Consider the following 27,615-nt stretch of genomic DNA (forward strand, 5'->3'; position numbering starts at 1 on the left):
ACAAGAATTACATGAATTTCGGCTTCGGTCAAAATGTCCCCGATGGAAGCTTTGCGTCATGATGCAGGATCATGTAGTTTAAGGTCCACTAAGGAAGATAATCCACTCTCTTGTCTATACAAGCTGGCATCCATCCACCATCCGGTGTTCAAAGGGAAATAAAGAGGGTCAGATTTATTGGTATTCAATCACACACTAAAGCAACAGTCGTTCCTGGTGATTGCTTTCAAGTAAAGTACTGTCAAGGCTTCTGCCTATAGAAGCTCCAAGAGCAGGGGAAATGGAATCACACTAAAGCCAGCGCTGCCTTTTCATCACAATAAAACGGGGAGTTGGCATTATCCTCGCGCAAGAAAAGGGAAAGGTGAGCTGTCGGCACGTAATAGACCAGATGTGGTAAAGTGTTGAAAGGGTCAGAGCATCTTCTGGAGTTAAACCAGAGAGAATAGCTCCAGTGACAATAGAGTAATAGCATTTTTAAGCTTGATCAGACATGCGAACAGCAGAACAATTCTCTTTGGGACTGTGATTTCTTTTATCTGCTCTCTCTACTCTCTCTCGCTCTTGTTCTGTCTTCCATATTCATGAGCTAAGTCTAATTTTACAGTATTTCACAATTTACAATGCCACTGGTGACTTTGTATGACTTTGTCGCAACGGACGGGCCCAAATTAAACCAAGGCTAAACAACAAGCATTGCGGGGGAAGGCAATGCATTTATTGTATCTCCGAGCTGTGAAAGATGATTCAAATAAATGCATGGCTTAGTGGAATACAGAGACAACAGCTGGCAGTGAAAATGAGACTAGAAGCTGTGCTCATTGTATAAACTTGGCATGAACTCCTGGCATAACGAGATTAACCCTATTTTTACAGGAACTATGTTTCCGCACTGACAGTGAAGTCATGTAATTCCTAACATCCAGAATGACCTCCAATCTGAACCCACCCCTTCAGTTTAAGTCGCCCCCCCTGGCAATAAGCCTACTTGGTGGAGAGGGGAGAAGAGAGAGGTCAACCACTATCACTAGCACACACTGCCCGTGGCATTCTGCTATTTACAATTAGTGTACTATATGTCCTTTTCAGGCTCCAATAGTCAAAAAGCCCTTTACCAAGAAGACTGAGTCAATATTTACCTTCCCTGCTAAGTTTGTGAGCAGCGACGCCAGAGATGTGTGTCAATGTGTTTGTGTGTTTATGGAAATGCGTGATTAAGTCTTTTTGCTGAGAAGGATGGCTGTGAATAAATGTGCGGTGCTATGTTATGACTACTGCTCGAAAAAGCATCCAAAGACTGAATAATTACAATAATCATTTCAGAATGTCTGTTTTCATGCATCATATTAGCGTATTATCATATTGACGCTTTTAAAACTGAAAACTGCCATTAAGGTTCACGCCTGTGTGGTAAAACACAAGTTTACAGAGGAACAAAAGTGAAACGTCTCCACACACAGTCAGAGACTATCCTATTGTACGTTTCTTTGTTGTTCCTTTTTTGTGAAATTTCTTTCAACCATCTATCATCCTGCCTGTGAGACACACCACTGAGGCACAAAGTCAGACCTCCACTCCCCCACATACATCCCCTGGTCTATGCATTTCCGCAGACTCACAATCTACAGGCTGGCATCACTACTTGCTGCCCCCAGCACTCAGTGTGCCCCTCAAGCGGTTTCATTTTCCCTGACAAATATCACTCTGGGCAATCCATCAGGGACATAAGCCCCTTCTTGGGGGCATGGGACAATTGTGTCACTACTACAGCCGTGTTGTTATGTCATGCAGCGTTTTTTCTGTCCACAAACCAGCCCTCTTAACAACTTTGTCCTCTCTGCATGCACCATCCTAAAGCCTATCCCCATGCTCTGCTGTATGACTGATGAGCTCCCACCTTTGGCAAAACTCTTGCGTTACTAGCATCATGTTCTTATCTCAACCTTGCAGGTGAAACATTACTGGCAATCCTATTTGTGACCTCTATCACTCACTGCCCTGTTTTCTGTACAACATGGCACTCGACACGTCAGGAAATTAGGCTGATTCACGAGGTTATTGCCCAATCCGGAGAACACGGGTCTAATTGTAGTTTAGTCGGTGAGAACAGGAAGGGAATTATGTCTCTTGCTTTCGGACAGGCTGCGTCAGATAGCCACAGCTCCTCGATAAGCCCACTTATTTCATTAAAAAAATGCTTGAGTCAAATTGGAAGCAACGTAATGAATAAATAAATAAAAGCAGAGGTTTTATCCTTGATGTTGTCAAGTCTCGCTTAGCTGCGAGGCGGGAGAGCTCTGATGAGCCACAAGCGCAAACAGCTTGCAACTTGAGTGACGGCATTACAGCAGCAGCACATCAGCAATCAGACCTCATTTCCTAGTAATTTGATGTCGCCGACGCTGTATTAACTCCATAGGTGGTCCCGTCTGTTTGGAAGGCTCGATAAATAAATAAATGTCATAGAACCACTGCGGTTCACAGGAGATCTATAAACTAATAATGAATGCCACCCTGTTTGTGCAGAAATCAGCGGCGATGGCAGCTTTGCTCCTTTAAGTAGTCTCTAAGGGCCTATTTGAGTCCCGCGTGTTGTGATCAAGGCCTTTTCCTTTGCATGCTGACTGTGGGGCAGGGTCTTTTTTTTACCTGCATCAACAGTGTCATAAGCCACATGCTCAGTCGGGGTTATGGGGCACGATAGAAGGCATCAGAAACTTCTCTGCTCCATTTATCAATATTGTCATATTACAGGTGGCAGGGGTCTTTGGCAGGCGAAGGGAGGGGGATTACAGTCCTCTTTTGAAGCTCAGCTGGCAGGTGCTTGATTGAAGTGGGATCCCAGGAAGAGGGCAGGGGCTCAGGAACAGTGAAGGTTTTCCCACAGTCTGTGTCGACAGCAACATGTTCTGAGTCTCAACACTCCTCTATGCTCTCACGCCTTTTTTTTTTTTACACCATGCTGTTTTTTTCCCCCCCTGAACCTTTCTTCTCCGCCTCCCACGTATATCTCCTTCCGGAGTCAATGCACAAACAAGCTGTCCAGTAGAGGACCACAGGGGGTCACCTGATAAATGGATCTCTTATCGGTCACAATCCAGTCAGTCATCGTTTTCACCAGCAGCCTGGGGTTGCAGAGCAAAATTAAGAGTCTGCAGGAACTGAGGGAGGAGGGTCGGGTTTGTGTTCAATGCTTCGCTATCTTTCTCTTTCCTCTCTTTGTGGACTTTCTTTCTACATCCTTGCACACGTGGGTTCAATAAACCGAGCTGTGGTTGGCTCCCTTCAGGTTTAGGCTTAGAGTGCAGAAGCTAATGAAGCTCAAGTTGCTGGACTGTGATAAACACAAACGAACATGAGGAATAACTCCTCAGAGGATTGAGTTGATATAATGGAAGGGCAGAACTTACAAAAGGTTGCAAGTTGAATATATTAATGCAAATATGATGCTGCTGGTGTGTGCCTTGCAAACCGACTGATTTATTTGGTTTCACTAGTGACCCTTCAAAGCTACGACACGATAGTTAGTGTTCAACCCAATTGAAAAAAATGCAGACAATACAAAAAGGAGAATCACAATGTTCTAATAAGCAAACAATAAAAGCAATCAACTGACATTTTGCCCACAGCATCCATTGTAAAATTGGGGATGGAAATGGACTGCTCACATTTGTGCTCTTTCATGATTACTAAGTGTTTTAATAAAAAGTGAGTAATATAGAGCATTTTCAGAGTTAACCATAGCAATACATCTGACTAAGGCTAGAGAGGAATCGCTGAGCCAACACTGCAGCATTTTAATGTGCAATCATGCATAAAAGATATTACAACGTTGTATTCCCCACCACATTTCCTCGCCAACATATTGTCCTCTACACTGTGCATTATAATGACTTTGGATCCCAATGCCCTTTTTCAGTCCAATATCATATGGACACACACAACTTTAAAAGGTAGTGCATGGCCTTGCACTCATGGCACTTCCTTTAAGCAAACAAGTATCCTACATTCGAGTTACTTAGATATTCAGTATTCAAATCTTTAAATATGAAATGATTTCTCTGTGCAGGTAAGGTCTCAGTTCGTTCACAAATGGCAGGATGGAGTCGCTGATATTGAAATGGGACATGTTTCACTGTGCGGCTGATAAAAATGCCCCCCCTTCTCTAGTGACTGCAGCTTCTGGAGAGCCACCTGTCTCTTAATTAACGGCGTACACAAATAGTCAGACCCTGAGGGTATGAAAATGAAGTAAATTGCATTAGGGGCGCACCGGATATACTCAAAAAATCCATGTATATGAAATCTTCAGCAATTGACGTGAGTATATTAGAGCACTGATGCTACGGAGTGAAAACAAGCCATCAGAGAATCCCTTTATTGATCGGCTTTGTTGTTCCATTACAAAAGCTGTCTAATGTACTCCAGCCATGCATTGTTAGACATACTATTAAATCACCAGTGTCATAAATGTCAATAATCGTCTCATCCGTACATATTGTATATCATGTTTGAATAATTGTAATGCTGCACAGACATGGTCTCAACATGCAACAATATGTCCTTGTTAATGCAACAAGGACATATTTTCCTTTCTAGTTTTAGCCATATGTTTCTCCTGCAGCTCAGTGATAGACGCGATGGATAGCAAGTGACAAGTGACAGGGATGTGTGAGCCAGACTTCTCACTCACTTTTCCACTCCTAGAGAGACAGCAGGGGTAAAGAGCAAGCTTTAATTGCGTGTGACAGCAGATCACGCTGGCGGGGACCTTCAAGCCAATAAGGACTCACCTGAGAAAAGGTTAAAGATGGTGGTAGACCGGAAAATCCGATTGACACCATCCAAGGAAGGCTCTTGCTTTTATGCACCTAACCGACCAACATCCTACACCACCACGTCTTTTTATCAAGTCAAAAGAAATATTAGAATTGTTTTTAACATTCACTGACTTCTTTCAGTCAGACAGCTTTACTTAAAGTTGTCATACAGCTCAACAAAGAGCACGAATACGAGGGGTTATGGACTCATCTGGAGCAGTTGTCTTTTGTTTCTTTGATGTCATCCCAGTTTTATTCAAACGCAACAAACACCAGCTCAAAAATTTAGAGTTAGAGATTTAGATTGTAGGTTAATATACATCCTATAAAAATCCACTATCACTCTGACTCAATTTTATTTTTCTAATAACTGAATGTGTCCACCTCCTGGACTTTGGTGTAGACATTCAATGAGATTGGATTAGCTCTAGTAAAGTGAAATTTAGCAAGAAAATTCATCCCTACCATATAAAGATGGATATGCAAGCATGTGAATACAATTAAAGAATGAGTAAAATGCCATAAAACCCTACATACTGTTACTCAGTAGGTTTTCTTAAAAAGGTGCCCCTTTACTTCCAATCATAGTGATTATTTGTGGCTTACGGCATTTTTTTGCAATATATTATAGTTTTTAATTAAGTGTATATATATATAGAAGAACGTAGCACGGCCGCTCTGATGAAGACCAATTGTAATGAGATACAATTAAAACTATAAGCATGGGGGCTTCATTAAACTTTATCAGTGTCGTTGGTTGGTACAGGCTTAAAGACATGACTTGGATTCTGTCCACTGTATTGCTGATAAGGTTATCAATAGAATTTGTTCAGGACACCTTAAAGGCAACAACCTCATCATTAGCACTATACCATACTTATTTATGTATACAGGACAAGTTAATTGGGAGCTCAATTATCAGGCAGTAAGCACCCCCCCCCCCCCCCCACCCTCCACAAACTGAGTCCCAACTGCCTCCGTCTCCTCCCTCACCATTGGGAAGAGCAATTATCACCATGATGTATGAATGGTGGAGTATGAGGGTGTCCCCTGCCACTTCCCAGCCTAGTTCTGTCACCATCTAACCCAAATATGACCACTCAAATTCAGTGCCCTGCCTCACTCAACTCACTGTTAAGAACTATGGATTATATCTTTACACATGTAAGGCTTTAAGATTAGAATCATTTATACCAGCCCTGCATTCTTATTGAGCCATAAGGTCGAATTTGATGAAAATATGCTTGAATGCTTTCCTGCCCAGAGGAATGTGATGTTACAACTGAAAGAAAGAAGCACTATACTTTCAGTACAAATGCAGCTAAAGCCTTTAGAAATGGCAGACAATGGCCGAGCACGCAATAAGAATGTAATACGCACTAAAAACGATATTGTTTCATCTTCTGTAAAGGTATGAAAACTTAGTGTTTATTTCTAACAAAACGCAGAATGGACGGTCATGAAATAGAAACTTGATATGTCAATGGTGGTTGACATTGACATATCAACAGTGGCCCCATACCATTTTCCTAGTTAGGTTTTCAAAAAATAAAACAGCAACACAATGTCAGTACAGTACAGTCCCAAGTGAATCAAAAAGTGAAGATATGATTGGATCAGTTTTGAACACTCTTGAAACTATACTGGACTGCATACCAACTTGAAAATATCACTCCAAAGGTGAAGTTCAGTGGAGGGAGCATCAAATCTTGAGGCTGCTTTGATCTGGCTTTGCTGCCTCTGGTCCTGACAGCTCGCCATCACGGAGAGGAAAATTAATTCCCGACTTTATCAAGGTATCTTAAGGGATAATGTTATAGTGGGTGTCCGCCGGCTGAAGATGGGTAGAAACTGGGTGATGCAACAGGTCAATGACCCTAACCATAGAAGTAAATCTACTACAGCACAACTTCAAAAAAAAGAAAATCCACCTTTTGGAGTGGCCCAGACAGAGCCCAGACCTTAACCCAGGAGAGATGCTTTGGATTGAGCTCAGAGCGCTGTTCACAACAACTCATCCTAAGACTACGGCTGAGCTGAAATGGGTCTGTAAGAGAACTGTCAAAAACTCCTCCTGGAAGCTGTGCAGGACTGACTATTGTGTACCTAACAAAAGCTCTTGTTTGAAGTTATTGCTGCCAGAGGATGTCGGAACACTTGTTAAATCTAAGGGTCCACTTACTTTACCCTCCAGGTGTCTGAATGTTGCGTGGATAGGTTAAAAAAGGACACGATAGAACATAATGATTTGTGTGTTATCAACTTAGGGACATAGTGTTTGTCTACACTTGTGATTTAGATAATGATCCGATCGGTTTTGAAGAATTAATGAAAAATAACCAGGTCATTTCAAAAGGTTCATATACTTCACCATACAGCTTCTTATCGAACAAAGGCATATAAAAACACCAAGTTCGTGGGTATAAAGAACGGCGCTGAGCTTTTGACATTTATGAATTACAGCAGCTGATAAACCTAGATTTGTCTGGCCTGTTGGGGGAAATAGCATCTGTTCATGGCAGACCCTGTTAAAACATCTCCACAGGCTATAAAAAGGACAGTGTGCGTTTGAAGTTGACGCCTTAACTCCCTGAACACAGATCTGCCTCTCCCTGTCTCTTCCACTCTGCAGCTAGAGGCTCGCCTGAGGTCACGGCTTCTTGCTTTAAGGCGGAGGGAGGAGGGATGCCTTTTTCCTGACACGCGGGGTCCAGCCCGGTTAACTGCAGGGCTCCCTCAGGGATCCAGGTTTCTGCCATATTCCCAAGTATATAATAGAAAGTGATGATGAAAGTGAATTGGAGAGCGGTGAGCAGTAATAAGCTAAGCAGCTGTTTTGGAACAGTTTCCTACATGGCACTGTCAAGTGGAAAGGCCTGCTGCGTCGACATTTTCTTACCTCGTAAATGGTGATATACAGTTTATATCACGGCCAGAGAAAACTGAGAATATGGACAAATAACATCACATTTTCTGTGACATTGCCAGATACCATTTCTTGTCACAAGCCAAGAACGAGGTGTAAATTGTATGCAATATAACTGTGTAGGTGAGGGGTGATAACTTTTCAAATGCAAAATCATAGCTGAATGCTGATCATTTCCCAAAAGAGTAGTCCCCATCGTGTCATGTCCTAATGAATTGTGAAAGTGAAAAGCCAGCCATTACCCAGCTATTATGACTGTGTAGATAGCTGGTGTTGGTCAAAAACTTTAGATTCAGATACATGTCTTTAGCTGAAACACTTCAAGCCACCAGGTGTCGATAGGGACGATTTGGCGTCACTTTTGGGGTGTAGTCATAAGCCGTTTTGAGACATGACCTGTGGGAATTGGCTACAAAATTTACCCAGAGTTTGCTTTTCACACATGCACAACACAGCAGGAGGTTCTCTGCACAGACGCGTTCACAACAGCAACTAATGAGTTCAGTCTATGAATTAGACTGTCTGGCCTGACTAAGGCTAGCTGGTTAGAATGCTAAGTTCAAAATAAGTAAAGTTATATGTAAATTAAATAAGTAAAGACATAATGTTGGCGTCGCTTTCAACCACTCTAGAAAAAGCCTGAAAGGTACAGGAATTAGGTTTTTATGCTGAACTCGCAATGTTTCTCCTAGAATGGTGAGTAAACAGCTCTTATTGCCAACATTGGCCTTGAAGTGGTGGCGAATACTTAAAATTGAAATCAATGTAAAGTAATTAAATTCACTGAGTGGTGCATTTGCAAATTGGTACAGGGAAATGACCACAGAGATCAATAAATTCAATAAATGCTGATTATAGGTTTTGTTTTATATGGAATTCCAGTTTGTCACCATAAATACAAGAGTCACATTAGCCAAACATTAATCCTGTTTTTCTATTTGTTGTTTTTTATTGAATTCTAATGAGGTGACTATGCATTTCAAGCCTGACAAATGGCTTTAACATCAGGGGCTAATCCAGCCCCGGTAGCAACCTGAACGACTGTTCAGCCTGTTGAGTAAATTAATGTATTAATATCTCAGGCAGTCATTATCCCTGAGAGCTCATAGCCGCCTTGCCCTGCACTGTCATTTACAGGTCAACAGAGACTAAAGCCAGGGTCAGCATCAATTATAAAAACAATGGGCCGCAGAGGCTATAATCACAGTCCCCAATAGCAACAGGCTGGCACATAACTACTTCAATATGGGGACAGAATCTCTGATAATAGCAGGGAAGGTACAGTTACACACATAAATGTTCAAGGTAGTATGTTAGCTTGCTTCTCTTTGAGCATTCAATGCAGTGCAACAGAGGATACAGACTCTACAAAAGACAGTAGCAGGATAAAAACCTGCGCTCGAGGGAGATGAGATGGCAGAACCTCCTTAAATTACGAAAACCTCAGCTGTCATTTTCAATTTACAGATTGTACAGACTCTACTTTAGGCAGACATTCATCATTGCAAAGGATTTCTAAAGTCTGGAAGACAATATGTTTTGTTTTAAATTAGACCTTTGTGGCTAATAGCCTGTATTTCAATCATTGTCCAACTGCACTACAGGCTATCAAAGCACGAGTGTTAAATGTGCATCGTTATTCATTTATGTAACACAGCCAAGATTATATTGTAATAACGTGGCTCTTCTCCTTTCCATCTCTGCTTCAGACAGACCTGAAGGAAGTTATTTCTGTCGAAATTCATTCTCTCTCAGTATGCTCTAATATACACATCAAGGCCTGCCACTTCTAAAGCTTTGTGTTCATAAGCATACAGCATTTATAAGTAAAGAGGAGGGTAGAGAAAACCCTAAATGTCTCGATTAAACTCTCTCTGTGTTTGGTCCAAATAAATGTTAATACTGGTGTTGTTGTACTTATGATTTATTTATTTAGGTGTTTTTCGCAAAAATAAATATCCCCCACTTTCTTAAATTATTAACATTAATTGTTATAAACCATAGCCAACACCAGTCCAAAAATAAAACAATGACTTTTAATGTTCGGTTTTAGGAATGACTTTAGTTTGTAAATGCTATTAAGAAGCTTTTAAAAAGTCATGCTATTTGCCAATCAAGAGTGAATTTTATAGCAAGCCAATTTACAGCCAATGCACTGGGTTTAAAAAAAAAAAACAATGCTAAATATATAACAACGTATTAGTTTCAATCCCTCAGATCACTGTCTGTTTTAGCATCTTTGGACAGAGCTGCTAATGAGTGGCTGTTCTGAGTGGCAGCCAAACTGGATGCATGTTAAACCTTGAACCGATTAATTTGAGACAAATATTGCTTCACAAATATCAATTTACTATTATATCCCTAAACGTAACAGCAAAGGTAATAATTGGTACGCCCTGATATTTCTCTTCTGACTGAGATAATTCAATGGGTAAAAATAAGTGAAATGAATAGGATTTTTGTAGTTATGATAACCAAACAAGCGCTTGCTGATGCCATCCTGCTGACATTTATTTCACTGTAATTCAACTTTTTTATTAGGTGCTTCTCCTATCATTGTTAATAATTAAAGACTGTGGAATGAATTTGAAGCAGAAATAATAAAAAAACCTACAATACTTTTATAATTCAAAAATATATGTTTTGCTTACTCTTAATTAAGGACGAACTCACAATTCATGATTCTTTAACTGAACCAATTAAATTCTCTTTAGGAGATGATATTTTTTGCACCACAATGACTTATAATGGTAAGTCGTAACACACTTTACCTTTATCAAGAAAAATTGCAGCTCTTGTAAATTGGGTTTTGGACTCAGCGATAGTGTCATTTTAATATTTTGATTGTCGGGCCTAGTGGCTACTCTAGATAATCCACAGAACTCAATTTCAACAGCATTTACAGGAACTAGGTTTTACTGCAAAAATGAACCCTATGACACCTACAGGAATAATGGTTCTGGGGTTGCTGAAATCTACAAATGTATTTTCAGAAGTTAGCACAACAAATAGAGTTCCATTTAGGAATGGGTAATAAATATGCAATCCTTTATCAAGGTATGTGTACTTTAATCAGAAATACTATTAGTTATTTTTGCATTATTCATCACTACATGCACTTCAGAGTAGAAGCAGAAATCTTGCTACATAGGTGCATAAAACAACTTGTTAGCAGGGCTAAAACAGAGAATGAAATGAAACTAATGAAAATTCCAGGATCTGTTTAACCTCATTTAAATTATTCTTCGGTTTTAAATTATCTGTATATTTGGTAAATATTAGACATTATTATTATTTTATTGATTTCACATGACTGTTTTGGTCCAAACATGAGTGATCAAGAGATCACACCAAGTGTGTCATATTCAATGTCAAAAGTATGCCAGAAAACGGGGTCAGTAAACAGTACAAAGCATGGGGGCCACTGACCGTGTTCTGGTTATTTACAGCTATTTATGCACCAACATCTGGAACTTCAATGTGTGTAATAGGATCAAAACATAAAAGTGGCGAAAGATAGAGATAGAGCCAATAACTACCTGTGATTACAGCAGGGTCCGTTGGGAATGAATGTCAGTGTCAAAGGGGTTCTAATTTATAGTTTCAGTGATCCAAGAAAGCAAACTTGTTCTTCTGATATTAAATCTCTGAAAAGGACCATCAGCTAAATGCGTAAATGATCAAGTAGCATATCATGCATCATCTAGACGCAGACACATGAATACTGTATATCGCAAGTGCCACGTCTCATCATTAAAAGTGATCCCATGAAGTGATGCGTTCTTCCTCTCTGTAGTGAGCAGGCAGCAGTCCTTTAAAAACAAGCATTGCTTTGACATCGCCCCTTCACCACAGAGCTAACACGGCGCGGCATGGATTTGTTAGTTCAGACATCTAAAGTGTCTTAAAACCAACTAAAAGTGAGCGAGCGATAGACCTTTACACCCCACCCCACGTGTCGGATAAAAGGAATAAATACACCGCTGCACTGGCAGCCATAATGACCCAATTTACGGTGCTCAAACCAAAGAACATCTCTAAAAATAAATTAACGCTGATCAAATGAATCTCTTCATGCGGTATTTCTTATTCTTGCTATCCTCTCCATTTCTCACTGTTGATCAGCCACCGCTCTCTCCGCAATTTCCTCGTGATCCGCTCCTCTCCTCCTTGCCTCCATCTCCATTCCCCCCCTCTCACTCCATCATACTGTCTCTCTCCATTTCAAAAGGACAAATGCTTCCTGCAGTCACTGTAGCACTGCATTGGTATTCTGCTCTCAATTTAGCCAAGCCAGGCAGCAGTATCTGCTCCCAGCAACCACACAGCAATCTGACACAGAGCACACAGACAGACGGGGAGGAAAGGATTGAGGAATTAAGGAACTGTGAAATATGAGACAGAGACAGGGCGCAAGACAGACAGACAAGCAGATAGACATATTGCTGTCCAGCCGTGACATCATGTGCTGTGCTAAGGGGGCTTTAACCACCTAGAACTCATCCACAAGAAATGAAGGATTGAGCATTTGTTTGGCCTCCTCAAGGAAGCAGTAGACGAAACAATGCAGACTGTTGAGCTGCACTGTTAAGGCCGGCTCTAGACTTTCTACATCAAAACAACTTAAAGACTTTGATCTAAATCGTGGCTGCAGGCTGATTATATGCGTATGACTTCAGATCTATCAAAAGCAATTTACAAACAAAAATATGAACAAAATATGTTTTGTTTGTTTCTCTTTCAGCGCAGCCACAGCTTCTCTGCGAGTACCACGAAATTGCGAAGCCTTCAAACAATCGGCACATAACCGGCAAAGTAATTATTATCTACCTTTTGAAGGCTCTGTAATTACAAGTCATTTCATCAAACAGAACAATGTGAGAGCTGCTGAGGCTATTGATCATATATGGCTTTTGTAGTACATATATTAACAATGGGATAATGATAGAACATATAAGAGGAGAAAAAAAGAGGGATAAAGTGATAATGCCTTTCCTGATGGCTGCATTTGGAATGACTGGATTTACTTTGAATTCACAAGGAAGGTGTGCAGATGCAGACTGGAAAGAAAGGGAGGAGGGAGTTAAGTGCGAGAGGAAGGGAGGCAGGACTACGAAGTGCTGACAGCGGGCAAAGGTGAAAAAGAGATAAGTGGAGTAAGGGAGTGAACTCGGGAGAGGCACAGAGGAGGAGGGAGGTGAAGAGAGATGGAAAAACCCAGATAGCCCGGAGAAGAGAAGGCGGGTAAAGGAAATGCTGCGAGACAAAGAGAAACAGAGAGATGGATGGATGAAGGACAGGGGGGAAAAAAACCACAGATATGGAAATGGGATGCGTCAGTGAAGGAGGGAGCCAGAAGTTTAAAACAGAACAGAGTTTGACATGAACTGACAGCACAGGAGCACAACCCAAGAGCAAGTGAAGGCAGGAGCAGGGTGTATTCCAGAGACAATAGGCTTGGAAAGAAGACACAGAGAGAGAGGGAGAGAGGAAAGAAGGAAAGACTGAGACAACAGAAGGAGAGAAAGCCAGTCAAAAGAAGACCTACAATGTGCGATTTTGCATTTGAAATGTTCTGTTTAGATATTCAGCACCTTTGATGTTAAGTATTGTTTTCAAAAAAAATCCCAGCCACATTCAATGTAGCACCTGAGTCACATAATCCTAGGCAAGCTTTTTTTCTTTTCCAAGCAAAGAATTTTCTTAAAAACTATTTTGACAATAAAAGACTGCAAAATGTCTGCCTTAAGCAGCTCTTTCAGAAAGCAACACACGGCTCCTCTGAGCTTTCATGAGGTCGACACCTCAAGTAAAAGACTCTCCTAGAACAACTTCCTTCCACCCCACACTAAGACATAAGTCATTTATGACCTCTCTGCAAGAGACTTAGAGAGGCCACGGAAAGGCCATTTGTGTTTCATTTATACACATCAGCACGATGCAACTTTCCTCTGCATAACCTCTCCTAGCACTGTCCTATCAAGAAAATGAATTGCTATCAAGACATCCCAACACCTCAAAGGTAAAGGCCAGCTCTCGCATCTAATGACATAGTATAGAGATTTTGAGGACCTAAGCAAAAATAATATCCTTACCTACAACAGATGGAGGTTTTAATATACAAAAGGGGCCTTGCACAGGAACAATAGAAATAAATCAGGGTAAAGCTAGCACAATATGATGGTCCCTTACCTTCCTTGCAGTACTTCCCCTTGAAGCGGGTGTGGGTGCAGTCACAGTGAACTTCTCCATACTGAATAGAGCAAAACCCTCCATTGAAGCACGGGTTCTGTTTGGTGCAGAGGTACTCCAGGTCGCTCTGAATGCCCTGGCTATTTAACAAAGTAGGAGGCATCTCCCCGACCTTCAGATTGGAGATCAAGCCCTGGAAGGGTGGCTCGTACTTTACTGTACTGGACGTCAACGCAGAGAGGCGCACATCGGGAGGGATGCCGCCTACAAACAGGTCACTGACCACCGCCATCTCCTTCCTCTTGGACTTGACCTCAGCCACTTTTGTTTCACCGTCGACCATCAGGAGGGTCTCGCGAAAGTTGCGGGTGAGCAAGACCATGTGCCAGCGGTCATCATTCACTCCTGTCTCCATGTGCAAAGTGGCCGGCTCGGCGCAGTGGATGGCAAAGCGCAGCTGGAGGCGCCCGCCAGCAATCAGCAGCTCCAAGAAGTCACAGTTGCCGCCATCGTCCAGGTAGAGTACCAAGGCTTTGCTAATGTTGGTCTTGAGGCTGAAGCTCAGCTCGCCCACTGATCCGGCTTCCCAGCGTCCATAGCGTGCCCATTGACCAGGCGCCCCACCAAATTCCAGCATCGTCACTGTACTGAGTAGGCTGAGGAGGGCCAGAGGCCACAGGGGCCAACACAGGAATCTTAGCCCCCTTGTCATACTCAAAGTTCCCAAGTTTCCCCTTCTGTACTTAATGCCTTACAGTTCTACTGAACCACGGAGACTAAGTTCAGTGTAGCTAACAGATTTGAAATGTAAACAGCAATTATTATATCACACTGAACAACTGGGATGTAAAGCTCAGTGGGGAAAGTAATCCTCTCAGGGGCCCTTCTAAAATGTTTCTGATGAATCAGCAGTTATTTCTCCTTCTCTCTGATGTTGAAAAAATGCTTGTCCTTATCCTGACTCTCTCCTTAGTCTCTCCATCAGTTGGTGCCTCTGGGACTTGGAGGAAAGGAATGAGCAATAGCAGGAGAGCAATAGGGGGGGTGGGGGGGGGGGGGGGTATGATAATTGCCAAACAGTCGTTTCTTCAAAAGCCTCTTAGTCTATCCTGAACTGAAAATAGAAGCTTTGTCTCTGGAATCCAGATCTCAAAGCAATTTCCAGGAAATGTGAGCAGCTGCCAAAGGCTTGGGGGAAGAGTCATCCGATTGTGATCTTTCTTCAAGGGGAGTACAAGCAAAAGAACATTTGCAAAAGAGAGGGAGCGGTAGAGAAGACGGGTATTAGAGCTTGCCGGCGTCTGATAGAGCATGTGATGTGTTCATGGTTTCAGCGTAAAGCCCATGCTTCTCCTGAAACCTATCGACCACAAAGGTTTATGCAGGTATGGGTCCCATCATTGTGGGGGCAGGCCGGGATCTGAAAGAAACACAGACACAGAAACTGTTAATCACATGCGGACATGATCCAGTTCACAAAAAAAAGTGGGTCCACGTAAAACTGTGACCTATCCTCTGTCAAGTTAATTAGCAATTACTCTGTTGAAATCCTTGGAAGGTTTTTTTGTACATGGACTTTAATTTATTTTATCTTTCGTCTGCTTTGCCTTTGGTTTCCTCTCGCCTGCAGTTTCAGACAGCATGCACTGTATATGAAAATCCCTATGCTCTTTTCAGTTGAAAGCTGACACTTCAAAAAAAATAAAATAAAAACTTTGTCTGGAGCCAAGCAATAAATAAGCTTTTTGAGTTTAGTGTGGTTGCATACTTCCCAGAGGAGCCTGAGCAATATGAATGTCTTATTTCCCTAACACAATGATTAAATTTGCAGTTAGGAGAGTTGTCATAGATGTGCAGTATTTTTTTGACCGAATATAATTGATGAATCACACCCCGCCACTCTGCCCCACAAATACAAACACACTACGGACATGCGTATGCAAATGCTCACATCATTAAAATGAAATGTGTTTCAGAGTGGAGTGCTGCAGAGTCTATAGCTGTGTCTTGACCCAAGGGCTTGACCTAATCCCAAGCCATTACTTCTTGTGTGAGACTTAATTTCCCTCACAGACAGTTTACAATTAAAGCTAGGCTCACCCCTGCTCACGTTCCCTTGTGCTATTCTGCAACGACTTCAAAGTGGCAACAGCATTGACAAAAGCATACATGCAGGGGGAGGGAGGGAGGGGGAGAGAAAGAGGGAGCATAAATCATGATCTCAGAGGGGTGAGATGGAGGGAGCACACAGACCTGTGAGAAAGAAAAAAAGGGAGGAAAACTAATAATGTTGTGGCATTTTTTCTTTCTCTGAGTGATGCAACAACAGAGACTAACACAGTCTTCAAATGGACTTTATAGGGTTGTATTTTTTTCATGCTTGGCTCAAGATCATTTAAAACTTTTACCTCGATTACGATTAAGGAACAATTATACTATGCCGCCCCCCCCCCACGTCGGATCGTTCCGGTCACTTTAACCCTGAGGTCTTAGCGGTGAGTGTCACATCACATGTTGTCTGTGGCAGGGGAACTGCGTGAGCGCACAATGTTACAGAGTAAACTTCAGTACTGTACGCGTCCTAATAACTTATCATAAGTGTTTATTGTTTAAGTGTAAAGTGAGCGCAGGTCAGCGAGGAGGGTGATCCAGGACGGTCCAAGGATACTGGACATGTAATGTGCGTCTGCCCTGAACCTGAAGCAGCATGTCGGGGCCGCCGCCACAAAATGAACGTCGTGGAAACCCGACAATTTGTGAATGCACACAATGGGGAAAGTATTAACTGAATTAACCGACACGAGCAAGTGAGGTTATAAACATCAGTTACGATAAAACATAACATGTTAATTGCCCAGCTCTACTACAAACATGAACACACTGATGATAGATTCATAGCACATCTTACATTTTTTCACAGTTCTACCAAAAGGGTGAAATTTACATTTATGTGCTGCTTGATCCCATTATGGCATTAATACCAGTCATATTGACATTTACTAAAACTTTAACTAAATCAAATATGTTTCACATGTATGATACATTTTTTTGTCTTGGCTGTGGTACCGGGTTGGTTTTGACGACCAACAGCTACATTTGCAATGCCACAGTGTCAAAAATCAATTAGTATCGTTACTTTGGTGGATACCAGCAGAGAGCTTACGCTTATTAAATCAACCATTCTTTAACCAAATCTGTGTCCCTTTTGGGTAAATTGATTTGTGATATCCCCATGCCAAAATGGGTATTCATTAAGTTATTTCTGTTTGGTTGGGGATTATCTACCACGCGAGACCGAAGCAGGGTTTCTTTGTCTTTTCACAGTGTTGTGTTTATCAAAATTTAGTATGTCGAGTTTCCGTGTATCCTCCAAGCATTGTGTTGCCAGTTATTAGGGGGTTGTGGCGGGCTTGGCTGATGGTACTATTCAAACCCAAGGACACTGAGGAAGCATAACAAGCCTCAGGAGATAACCAGAGCTCCAAGGGTTGTGCTGTGTTTGGAAGTGTGTTTGATTTTGATTGATTCTAGTTGCGTGTGCAGCTGTCTGCATTCAGCAGTGTGATAGTGAGGTGTTCATGTGGACTGTGAACAGTTTGAGTTTGTGTGTGTCTATATTTATGCCAGCATTTGGGATTACGATTTCTGTCATACTTTTATGCCACAATGTCTCCTCTCCAGCACCTCACCGCAGCATTGTTTTACAAATGACTTGCACAATCCAGCGTTGGTCCAGTTTCAATCCAAAAATAAAAATGTTGCCACCCCCCCGCCCGCCCCCACCAACTGCTAGCGTGACATCCATTTGCCTCAATTCCTTCCTGGAGAAAAAGGACAACTATCTTGCTCACAGTGCTTGGCTAGCTGCAGCAGAGTAAGGCAACCAGGCTGAAAGAGCAATGTGTACCCAGTCTCATTTAGCCTGACATGCCTTCTAATCCAAGCAAAGCTCTGCAACCCTCAGGATGACTGCACGGTCATGTGAGCTACCACCGACCCATTTCCTCTCACATCATCCCATGAGGAGTGTTGGCATGAGCTTGACAGAAACTCTGCTCCAACCGAGTCCACGCCACAGTGGAAACCATTCATTTATTATCTTAATTCCCTCACTTGTGACAAAGATTGGATGTTTTTGAATATGGCAAAACCTATCTAATTTTTAAAGTCTGTCACACAGAAAAGTCATATGGACCAATTTATCTGAATGCAACACCTGGGAGCAGGTTATTCTGCAACTGCCATAATGGTAAATCATTTATTTGAGCCAGTTATTTCCATGCCCGCTGCAGCAATGCACAAAGACAAACACGTTGGTAAAAGAAGAACTTAAAGATCAATCGTACATATACAAAATGTATAAGGTTAGATTTATGCATTCACAGTGAATGCATTTTTCTTCTATAAGCTCCAACTGCTATGATGCCATATACCGTTTACATGCTGGAGTAAAAGCAAATCAAGCATCTGGTAAACAATGTCTAATTGGTTGTGGAGGTTTTCAGTCTGAATGTAGTAAAATTATATGACCAACTGCTTTCTTGTGTGTAGTCGGGGGACTTTCACGGTATTTCTGTGGTGTTGTATTGTGGAATAAAGACTTCCACTGTGTGTGCAGGCTTGTATTATTCTTGGAATAAATGTTTGTGTTTTGGTGTTTAATCCATCTCTTGCAGTGCATCGACTGCAAGTCCCCAGGTTTTCAGATTCCCCACAGACCACACTACACCTGTTGTGTGAAGCTGTGCCAGGCTTTCATCTTCCTTCCTCTGCAAACACTCGGCTCAAAGACAATCATCTGAAGTCTGGTTTGAATACCTCACTGCCCACTAGTGCAACACAGAGTTCAGTGCGCAGTGCCTTTTTCTTTTTTCCCCCCTCTGAGGGGGGAGACACCTTTGTTAGAACTGTAAATATGACACTGAATCACTTTTCAAGTGCACTTGAAACAGCTGAAGCGTATGCAATATTTATACAGCACAATAATCTAGAGAAACGATAACAGAGGTGTAGCACACACAAATATTTACACATAAATTGTTTTTTTCAGTGCACAAATACACCTACTCATATGCATTATAAACACAGTTTCCACATGTAAACAAGCGCGTGCACACACACACACACAAACCATATCCTAGTCAGGCAGGAGCCATTAATCCTGGCCTGTGAGAAGCTCAGCAGTGTGCCATCCGTCAGCATGAGGCTGCTGCTGCTCCCGCCGCTGCTGTGCTCTAATTAACCAGAGAAGCCTGCTGAGCCACTTTTAATATTCCTGGTCAAGATGGAGAACACAGACTTGAAAAAAAGAGCTGGTGTGAAAGGGAGTTGGAAAAAAAACAAATACATGGAAGAGGTGGTGTCAAGATTTCTTGAACATCATGGATCAGGAGAGAAGGCTGGAGAGGTAAGAGGAATGGAAGGTTTGGAAATCAGACAATTCTGTGGGAGCTATATTTCTCCTGCCAAAACACTCCCTACATGTCCTAATATAAATTCAGTGCAGTTTGAGATCAGCCTAATTAGCAAACATCTTCATTTTATTTTACTCTTGCTATCATAACACCATGTTGATTTGATGTCAGATTAATTGGTAGAGAAACTGTATATATGATTTTCAATCTCAAGTCTGACATTAATGGAATGGAGATCTATGATTAAGAGACTCTGGGATTGACGGGGGAAAATGACAAAGACTTGATCATGTAAAAAAAAAAAAAAAAAGAACAAACCCACATTCCAAAGAAGAAATGAAAGACACAGAACACCTTGAAGTTAGTTGAAAATAAATTGAGCTAATCAGGATTGTGGAAGCTGAGCTCCATGACACAGTCCCCCAGTCATGTGCACCATGTGAGCTAACACAGAGGTGAATTGCTTTTATACTACATCAGACTACTGGGTTTGATCAGCCTCATCAGCTGTAAGCCGCCAGTGACTAGCGCTGGCTGTTACTGCTAACAGCACTTAGCCCTGATGAGAAGATGCTAATGAAACAGATCAAGGGGCTTTAGCCTTGCTGTTAGCTCTGTAACCACCAGATTAATAATGACTTTAGAGGCACTTCTTGTTGCTCCTTTCGCCGTGACACCTCGGCAGGTTGAATCATGGGGAGTAAATGAATTTGCTATCCAAGCTGAAATGTTGTGAGGACGCAAAGTGAAAGCAGTCATACAGGGTGAGCTGGGAAATAGTATTAAAAAAAAGAGGATAGAGTGAACATTCTGCAGCTTGTTTTAGGCTCTGCAGGAAAAGGTCACCCAAATTTCTCCTTTATCAATCAATCAATCAATCAATCAATCAATCAATAGGCAGAGGCAGGCCGGATTGGAGGCTTTGGGACTGTGTGGGAGGAGAGGTTGTTTTCAACTAGTCCGGCTGGTTGCAGATCAATTGCAGACACAAGACGCAGTGGACCCGCCTCTGTAGATGGCAGTGCTGACAGCCATAGATGACAGAAATGGAAACATGAAGGCACAGAGAGCCACATCATGTCGGGCAGTGACAGCAGAGGCTGGAAGAAACAGGCCTCTCAGCGTTAGCAAATCACTCATAAAGACATTATTACGTCCCTGATCGAGCCAACAAAATGGCCGACAACGGGAGAGAAGGGAGTGAGACTGAGCACGAGGGATAGAAACGAAGAGGAAAAATAAAAAAAACGGAAAGGAGACATCAGTGACACTTAGCCTGCCATGCTACTTGTGACACAATCACAGTGACATGTAGTAACACATGCACTTACACACATCATCCCCCGCATAACTCCGCCATTAGATCTGCGTGCCATCAGCCAGCCTCATCACGCTGCAGTGTAATGTAGCAATAATGCGGTGAGACAGAGGGAAGGAAAGCTTGACAGGGAGTTTCTGCACTCGCACTGTAACATTACCGTCTGGCCCCCTGCTCATCCGAGCTCTAAATACCTCTTTCACTTGTCCTTCTCTCCTATTTTTTCCTCCCCGTTTGACACTAACCTCCTCATAATGCCTCTCATTTCCCCATCACACCCCTCCCTCCTCGTACTCCCTCTCTCGGCTCATGCGGCCATCCATCATCATCTAACTTTGGTTCCACCTACTTGCAACTGTATGGGAGCGTAAAAGCTCACAGACGACCAGGTGTGGCCAGCGTTGAAAGTGTAATTCTAAATGAATCGGTGCTGCGTGCATGCTGCAGAAAAATGGATTAGCCGTTGTCTGAGCCCTAGGTTAAGCTTTGTTATGTTATCACTGTTGCGTAGGGGGGGGGGGGGGGGGGGGGGGGGGGGGAGACAGTGGTCCTAGATGAGTATCAGTGTGCCAGTGGATTACAGCAGGTGAAAATGGCTGCACTTTGAATACTGTGCTTGGGCATATTATTGGGTGTGTGAGTGTGTTTGTGTATGTGTACATATTTATAGTGAAGCGCATGTGAGTACTCAAACACAGCTCTAGGCATCAAAAGTATATTTTCGGTATGCATGTTTAGAAGTGCTGCCTTCCTCTCTCAGCTTCCTTGAGTAAGATACTGAAACCCTACCTGTTCAACTGTTATAAGTTGCTTTGCATGCAGGAAATGTTAAATGTTTGCTGGGGGCGAGCGAGAATGTGGCCGATTAAGTTTGTGTGTTTGAGTGCATATGCCTCGCAGCATGCGTGTGGCTGTCTCGGTGCCTGCAGATGTTTTGGTAGGAAGCGCAAGGCTCACTGGCCAGGCCTCAAGACTCTCCCGTTCCAATTAAACAGCCCACAAGCCTGCAGCTCTGCTGGCCTTATCTGGGGAGGGGGAGGGAGAGAGGAAGAGAGAGAGAGGGAGAGAGATAGGGAGAGAGAGAGAGCGAGAGACAGACAGAGGGGAGGAGGAAGTGACAGAGTGAGACAGCATGTAGGAAAGACAGAGGGGGGTTGCAAGGCAATAGGAAGAGGAGCGAGAGAATAAAGGGATAAGTCACCCCACAGACATCCTGCCAAGCAGTACTTCTGCATATGCTCCCTATCTTCCAACTCCTACCCCTTCAAACAAACACATACGCCAACAATCTTTCCTCCACTCGTTCCTTCATCTTCACCCCATCAGACACAGCCGAACCTCAGTGTGGAAAGTGAGGAACTGATAGTGTGCAGTTGACAAAGATATTGTGTGTATTTTTGGGAAGAAAACATTGCAGTGTCAATATAGACACTGGGTCTTTTCTGTAGTCATTGTAAACTAGAGGGAGGAAAAAAAGACAAATTTAGCATCAGTCAGTTGTTGTACATGAGCTTTTTTTAATAATGAACAAAAAGTGACAACACTGTGAATTGGTAAACCTAATTCAGTCCAAGGATTAATTTAATTAACTGCGAGGGGGAACCGATTTAATAAAAATAACAAATAGTTGATCCTAAAAAATGTTCAATACAATTCATAAAACTTCCTTTAGAATAGATTATTTGTGGATGGCATTCGGTAGTGTTCAGAATGACCCCCCAAAAAAACAACCCAGACCTTTTCAGACAAGTCAGTTACGTAACAAACACACATACACACTTACTGTGTCCCTTCTGTGCTACACTTAGGAATATAAGTACTGATCATCAATTTTAGTACCTGTGGATACATGAGACTGAAACTGCATTTGCTTCTAAATTGTTGTGTTTGCAACTGTGAGATTGCCTCTAGAAAGCTGCAACAAAAAGAGGGGCCATTAGCAGCTGTAAATAGTCGCAGCTATCCCATCTTTCTTGCGTGTTTATTGGGGCAATGGCAGGTGCAATTATGGGCCACAGGTACCTGAGTGGCCAATAAGAGCAGCAGCAGTCAACAAGCATATAAAAGGACGGATAGGTAAAGCGATCCCCTTCAGGGAACACAGGCATTGTTATTGTATTTCTTATAAGGCCATCAAGAGCTACACTGGAAGTTGGTGAAATGAGGAATTAAAAATTAAGTATACAAGGCTGATTTTCATTAATGTTTGTAATTTCAACAACGTTTAAATGCCTGGAAACATACTTAAAAGGCAAATGTTGTTGCTGCTTGTTCATGCTCCTCTGTAAAATCCAGGTTCAGGAGCCACCACGAAGTCAAACGCCATAGAGGCAGCTGGCTGTAATATTATCACAACCGGCTGCTTCACAGGCTGCTTCGCCTTCTCATCACGAATGAATTATGGAGGAATGTGACAGGCAAAGTAGGAAGGACAGCAGATTGAAAGAAAAGGAAGTGAGATAGAGCAGGAGAGGGAGGGACACTGAGACACACAGCAATTCAGAGTGAATTGGCTGTGGTAAATGACAGTCGATTACCATCTTAAATATAGTGTCAAAAAGCTATTTTCTTCCCTCATGCCACAGGCCTGATATTTGCACCTTATTAGGGCCAACCTCCCAACCTCCCCAAGTATCCATTTGCCTATAAGTCACCTGTGCACTCGTCTTATAGAGGACCCCTTTTTATGTGAAAGGAGAGATGGAAGGCTGAACGCTGGGGGAGGCCAGTAATGTAACCCCAATTAAAAATTTTGAAATTAAATAAGCCTTATGATAGTTTTTGACACTAATCACTATAATGGAAGTCCGTTCTAAAAAAAATAGGGATTTCCCAGAGGGAACGTTGATATATTTGTGTAAGAGTACTGCATGGTTTAATTCAGGCAAGGGGGAGTCAAGGAGGGAATAATGAAGTTGGAAAAGTTTAATCAATTTTGTTAAGTGTCTATCGGCTGTCTGCAGCTATCATAAAAATACTATTAGCGACAATCTTAATCGAAGGAAACCTGGTATTATTACCAGCCTCTTTAATGTTTATTGGCTTTTAGACCTAATAGCTAGTAAAACTCAGTGGGGGGAAGACGTTAAAAACTCTAAAACTTTCAGAGGATATCACGGCGATGGCAGATTTGTAAACAGAATTGACATTTCAATATCACAGCTAAGGCTGATGAAGGATCATATTGATAGAAACACTTCAGAGGAATCAAAAGAAACACGAGCCCACTGAAGACCGGGGGGAGTGACAAGCAATACACAGAGGTGTGTATTTTCTACTCAAAGTTCCATCTTAGTGATTTCCATTGACGTTAGGGCACCGATATGATTACTGGGAGTCAAGGCCCACTAGCATTTGCTGCAGGTGAGCAATGTGTTTAATTTCACAGACCATGTAGACTCGCTGAGCTCATTATTAGCCTCTCAATTCACTCAGAGCCCTTCCTATGCTGGCATATTGATCTGGGCAATGTGGTTGAAAGCAATGTCTTACAAAAGACCTCTCATCCAGCTCTCTTCTCCCATAAGTCCCAGCAGTATGTTGTCTTCCTCTTATGAAGAGGAAAGAATGAAGTCACTAAAAATCCTTGATGAAAAATGGAACTAACACTGCTCTGAAAACATTGATTCAGGTCTCCTTTAGTTCAGCGCTAAATCTTAGGAAGCAGAAACATGCTCTGGCATGCAATGCCACTTTGTGACTCGACTAGGAACAAGATATGAGATGACAGGCAGCCTTGTATGTGCACATACACTTACACAAACCCAAGGAGCAGTGATAAAGGGGAAAGAATATGCATGCATTTGCAATCCTCTGGGGAGCAGTATATTAGAGAGAATATGGGGGGGGGGGGGGGGGGGGGGGGGGTTAAACTCTTAAAGGAAAAAAAAGCAGAGAAAAGCATCCGACTAAGCTTACAAGACAAACTGCATCCTCCTCCCAACAGCCTCAGTGGGGATACTAAAGGATAAATTATGACCCCTCAAATGAAATAAAATAAAAAATATAACACCAGCTGCCTCTGGGGGTAACTGAAACCACTCAGTGCCAAACCAAATGGAAAATCTAAAAGACAGCGGTTGAGCTGATCAATGAAAATGCACTGAGTATGACCTTGTAAAAAGGTGTGGATGTCATCACAGGTGTGTTTGTTTAGTAATGTAAGGTGCTGATGATGACATTATCTTGAGAGGAAGTCAATATGCTCACCTATTGATTTTGCATCATAACACAGGCTGGATGTTTGTGCAGCTCATTGCCTATGGACTGTTGTGAATGCTGTATGTTTGCCTATTTGTGTGCGTTACATATTTTCCTCTATGCCCTCACAACACATCTAAAACAAACACAAACCCACTTTACCTATCTGCAACAAAGACAGCGGCTGACATGTTGTCTCAGTAGTTGGGCGCATGACATAAACTGAGCTACTGTGTCATACATTGCATTTATCTGGATTCTACAGTTGTGAACTAAATGTGTAGAGTGTCAAATCACAGAGTTGTATAATCCTGTGAAGAGAGGAGTTGACTGACAGGACAAAGGGCGAAGGATTTGATGTCGAAAAACAAAAAGCTAAACAGTCTAATTGGTAATATTTCACATTGAACTCCAATGCCAAAAGGTAGCTTGGGAACATTAATGTGGCAATCTGCAAACTTTGTCAGATGAGGAAAGGCAGCAAATGGAGCCAACACTTCTAATCTCCACACCCCTTGATGTACTCCACAAGAGAGAGGCTTCCTGCAGTGAACTCTTAACATCGAAGCGCTCCACAGATATTGAGCTGACTGGTGTCATCATTAACACCAGCGTTGTCACAAGCTTATTTCCCAGTGGGAAAAGTTCCACACTGTAGCATCACTTCTCCTGATTCTTCCTTTATTTTTAGTAAAGACAGGAATTATCAAAAGCTTAACATGTAGGAGAGACACTCGTTGCCACTCAACTTGTAATCATGTTAAAGTATCGAGAAGGAATGCATGATATAGCATGCTAAAGAATCTGGAAAGAAGAAAGAAGAATCACTCCAGTGAGATTATCTTTTTGAAAAATAATAATCAAATCAATCATTTTTGCAATTTCGGAGTTACCACCATGAACCTGAAACAGGTAGTTTCAGTGGAGGTTGATTACCTTGGATTGTGTGCTTATGCATTTTAAAGTGTCTGTACCTTGTCCAAGTATTTAAATGATTATGTGCTTTGTCATGTTCGTGTGTGAGTGTGTTTGGATGAGTGCAGCTGTGAGATGAGATGAAACTTTTGATTTCCATGGGAAATCGGGTCAGCGTAACTGAAAAATGTATTAATGAATACAGCAGAGAGAAAGAGAACATAAGTACTGATTTAGAAAATAACATCCAGGAAATAAACCACTGACAATTTCATCCAACAAATTATGTGCATGTACATTTGCCTCGATAAATGGGAAACAAAACACTGCAATAAGGAGCATATGAGCTGAGGACAAATCTCTTCCCTTCAGCAAGGTTTACAAACTGCCTCGCTTTCTTTAAAACACAAACAGGCTACTATAAAGGGAGCCAGTGAAACAATAACTTATCATACAAATTAATCTGAAGAAGCACATTTGCACCCATTCCCACAGATCCGCCATGAATACAAACTGTACACAAAACAACGTCCTCTCACTGACAGTGACTTTGCATCACAGACACGTGAAGAGCTACACCTCGACACCCCAGGGGTTATCCCCTCTGACACACGGCTGACTGAACTACAAAAAGTATACACTGCGCCCATTCATCAGCTTTAAACTAGCTATAATGCAGCAGTAATGAATTATTACATGATGCTGCAGTGAACTACAAGACAGGGGCCAATGGATGAATACGTAAAAGGGAAAAGTCATTTCTGCAGGGTTATATTTTACAAGACTTGGGTGCTGTGCCTAATCGAACATAAAAACAGTTATATAGCCTAGTATGGGTATTAGTTTTCACCTTAAACTTAACCCTAATTTAATCCAAATAATAAAAATGCATTCAGACAGGCCTGATTTTTTTTAAATCAAGATATTTCTGAATCTTGGTATTACAGGTTCTGCTGCCACTGAGGAAATACATTCATGACGAGCAAAACCAGGTCTTTAGCTTTACTGCAGAAATAAACCAGGAGGAAAATATGTCAAACAGCCAAGAATTACATCTGTCAAAGATAGTGAGCTGAACAACGTGTTAACCATCAGAGAAAATATGTATACGAGGGGGATGAGACAGTGAGAGAGGGATTGACTTGCTTCAGTACCTCAGCTGTCGAGTCACCACAGCGAGCTGTACACAGACAAGCAACCAAACTAAATGTAAAGTCCTATAAAACAACACGCACCAATGGGAAAACCTTGATTTACATTGAGCGGAATGATTAGAATTGTATTAACGGAGCACTTTTCAAGCAATAAGCGCATAGTGCCTTCAAAAGGAGAGAATATTTAAAACAAAATGAACAAAGAGGAAAAGTCAATAAAAGAAAATAAAAGATATAAAACTCTCAATAAAAGAAAATAGCTCAATGTCACAAAAATACAGTCTGCTATTTATTCAGCTGGTAGGAAAAGATGTTCTATAAAAGTAGGAATTGAGATTTAAAAGCAACAACACATTCAGCTAATCTGCTGCTCCAGAAACTAGAACTGGATAAAAGGCTGGATCACCCTTTGTTTTTAACTTGTACTGTTAAATATTAAAATTGTCTTTTTTTTGTTTAAGAAAGTCCTTAACTGAAATGAGTCACAGGTATTTAGCGGCAGCCATGATACGAGCAGGTCAAATTCTCTGCATGCTGAGGAGAGACACTTCAATATCTGCTTCCTTTGGCATAGGATACACCATTGCAGGCAAATGTCGAAACAACAGAGAACCAAGTGTGTGCTTGTGACCTGATCCAGAACTCATGGCGTCACCCAGACTAAAATCCTTTTTAT

The 27,615-nt window shown here is 41.9% G+C and overlaps 1 protein-coding gene across 1 annotated transcript in view; it reads right to left on the bottom strand.

Moving 5' to 3' along the window:
• Window positions 1-27,615, bottom strand: part of nrxn2b (neurexin 2b) — a 617,697-nt gene that overhangs the window by 523,738 nt on the left and 66,344 nt on the right. Inside the window, 1 exon segment of the mRNA XM_034615320.1 lies at window positions 13,939-15,358. Within this exon segment, the coding sequence (XP_034471211.1) occupies window positions 13,939-14,650 (712 nt within the window). The 5' untranslated portion in view covers window positions 14,651-15,358.

The sequence above is a fragment of the Hippoglossus hippoglossus genome, chromosome 18 (genome assembly GCF_009819705.1).
Source record: "Hippoglossus hippoglossus isolate fHipHip1 chromosome 18, fHipHip1.pri, whole genome shotgun sequence".
NCBI classification, from domain to species: domain Eukaryota; kingdom Metazoa; phylum Chordata; class Actinopteri; order Pleuronectiformes; family Pleuronectidae; genus Hippoglossus; species Hippoglossus hippoglossus.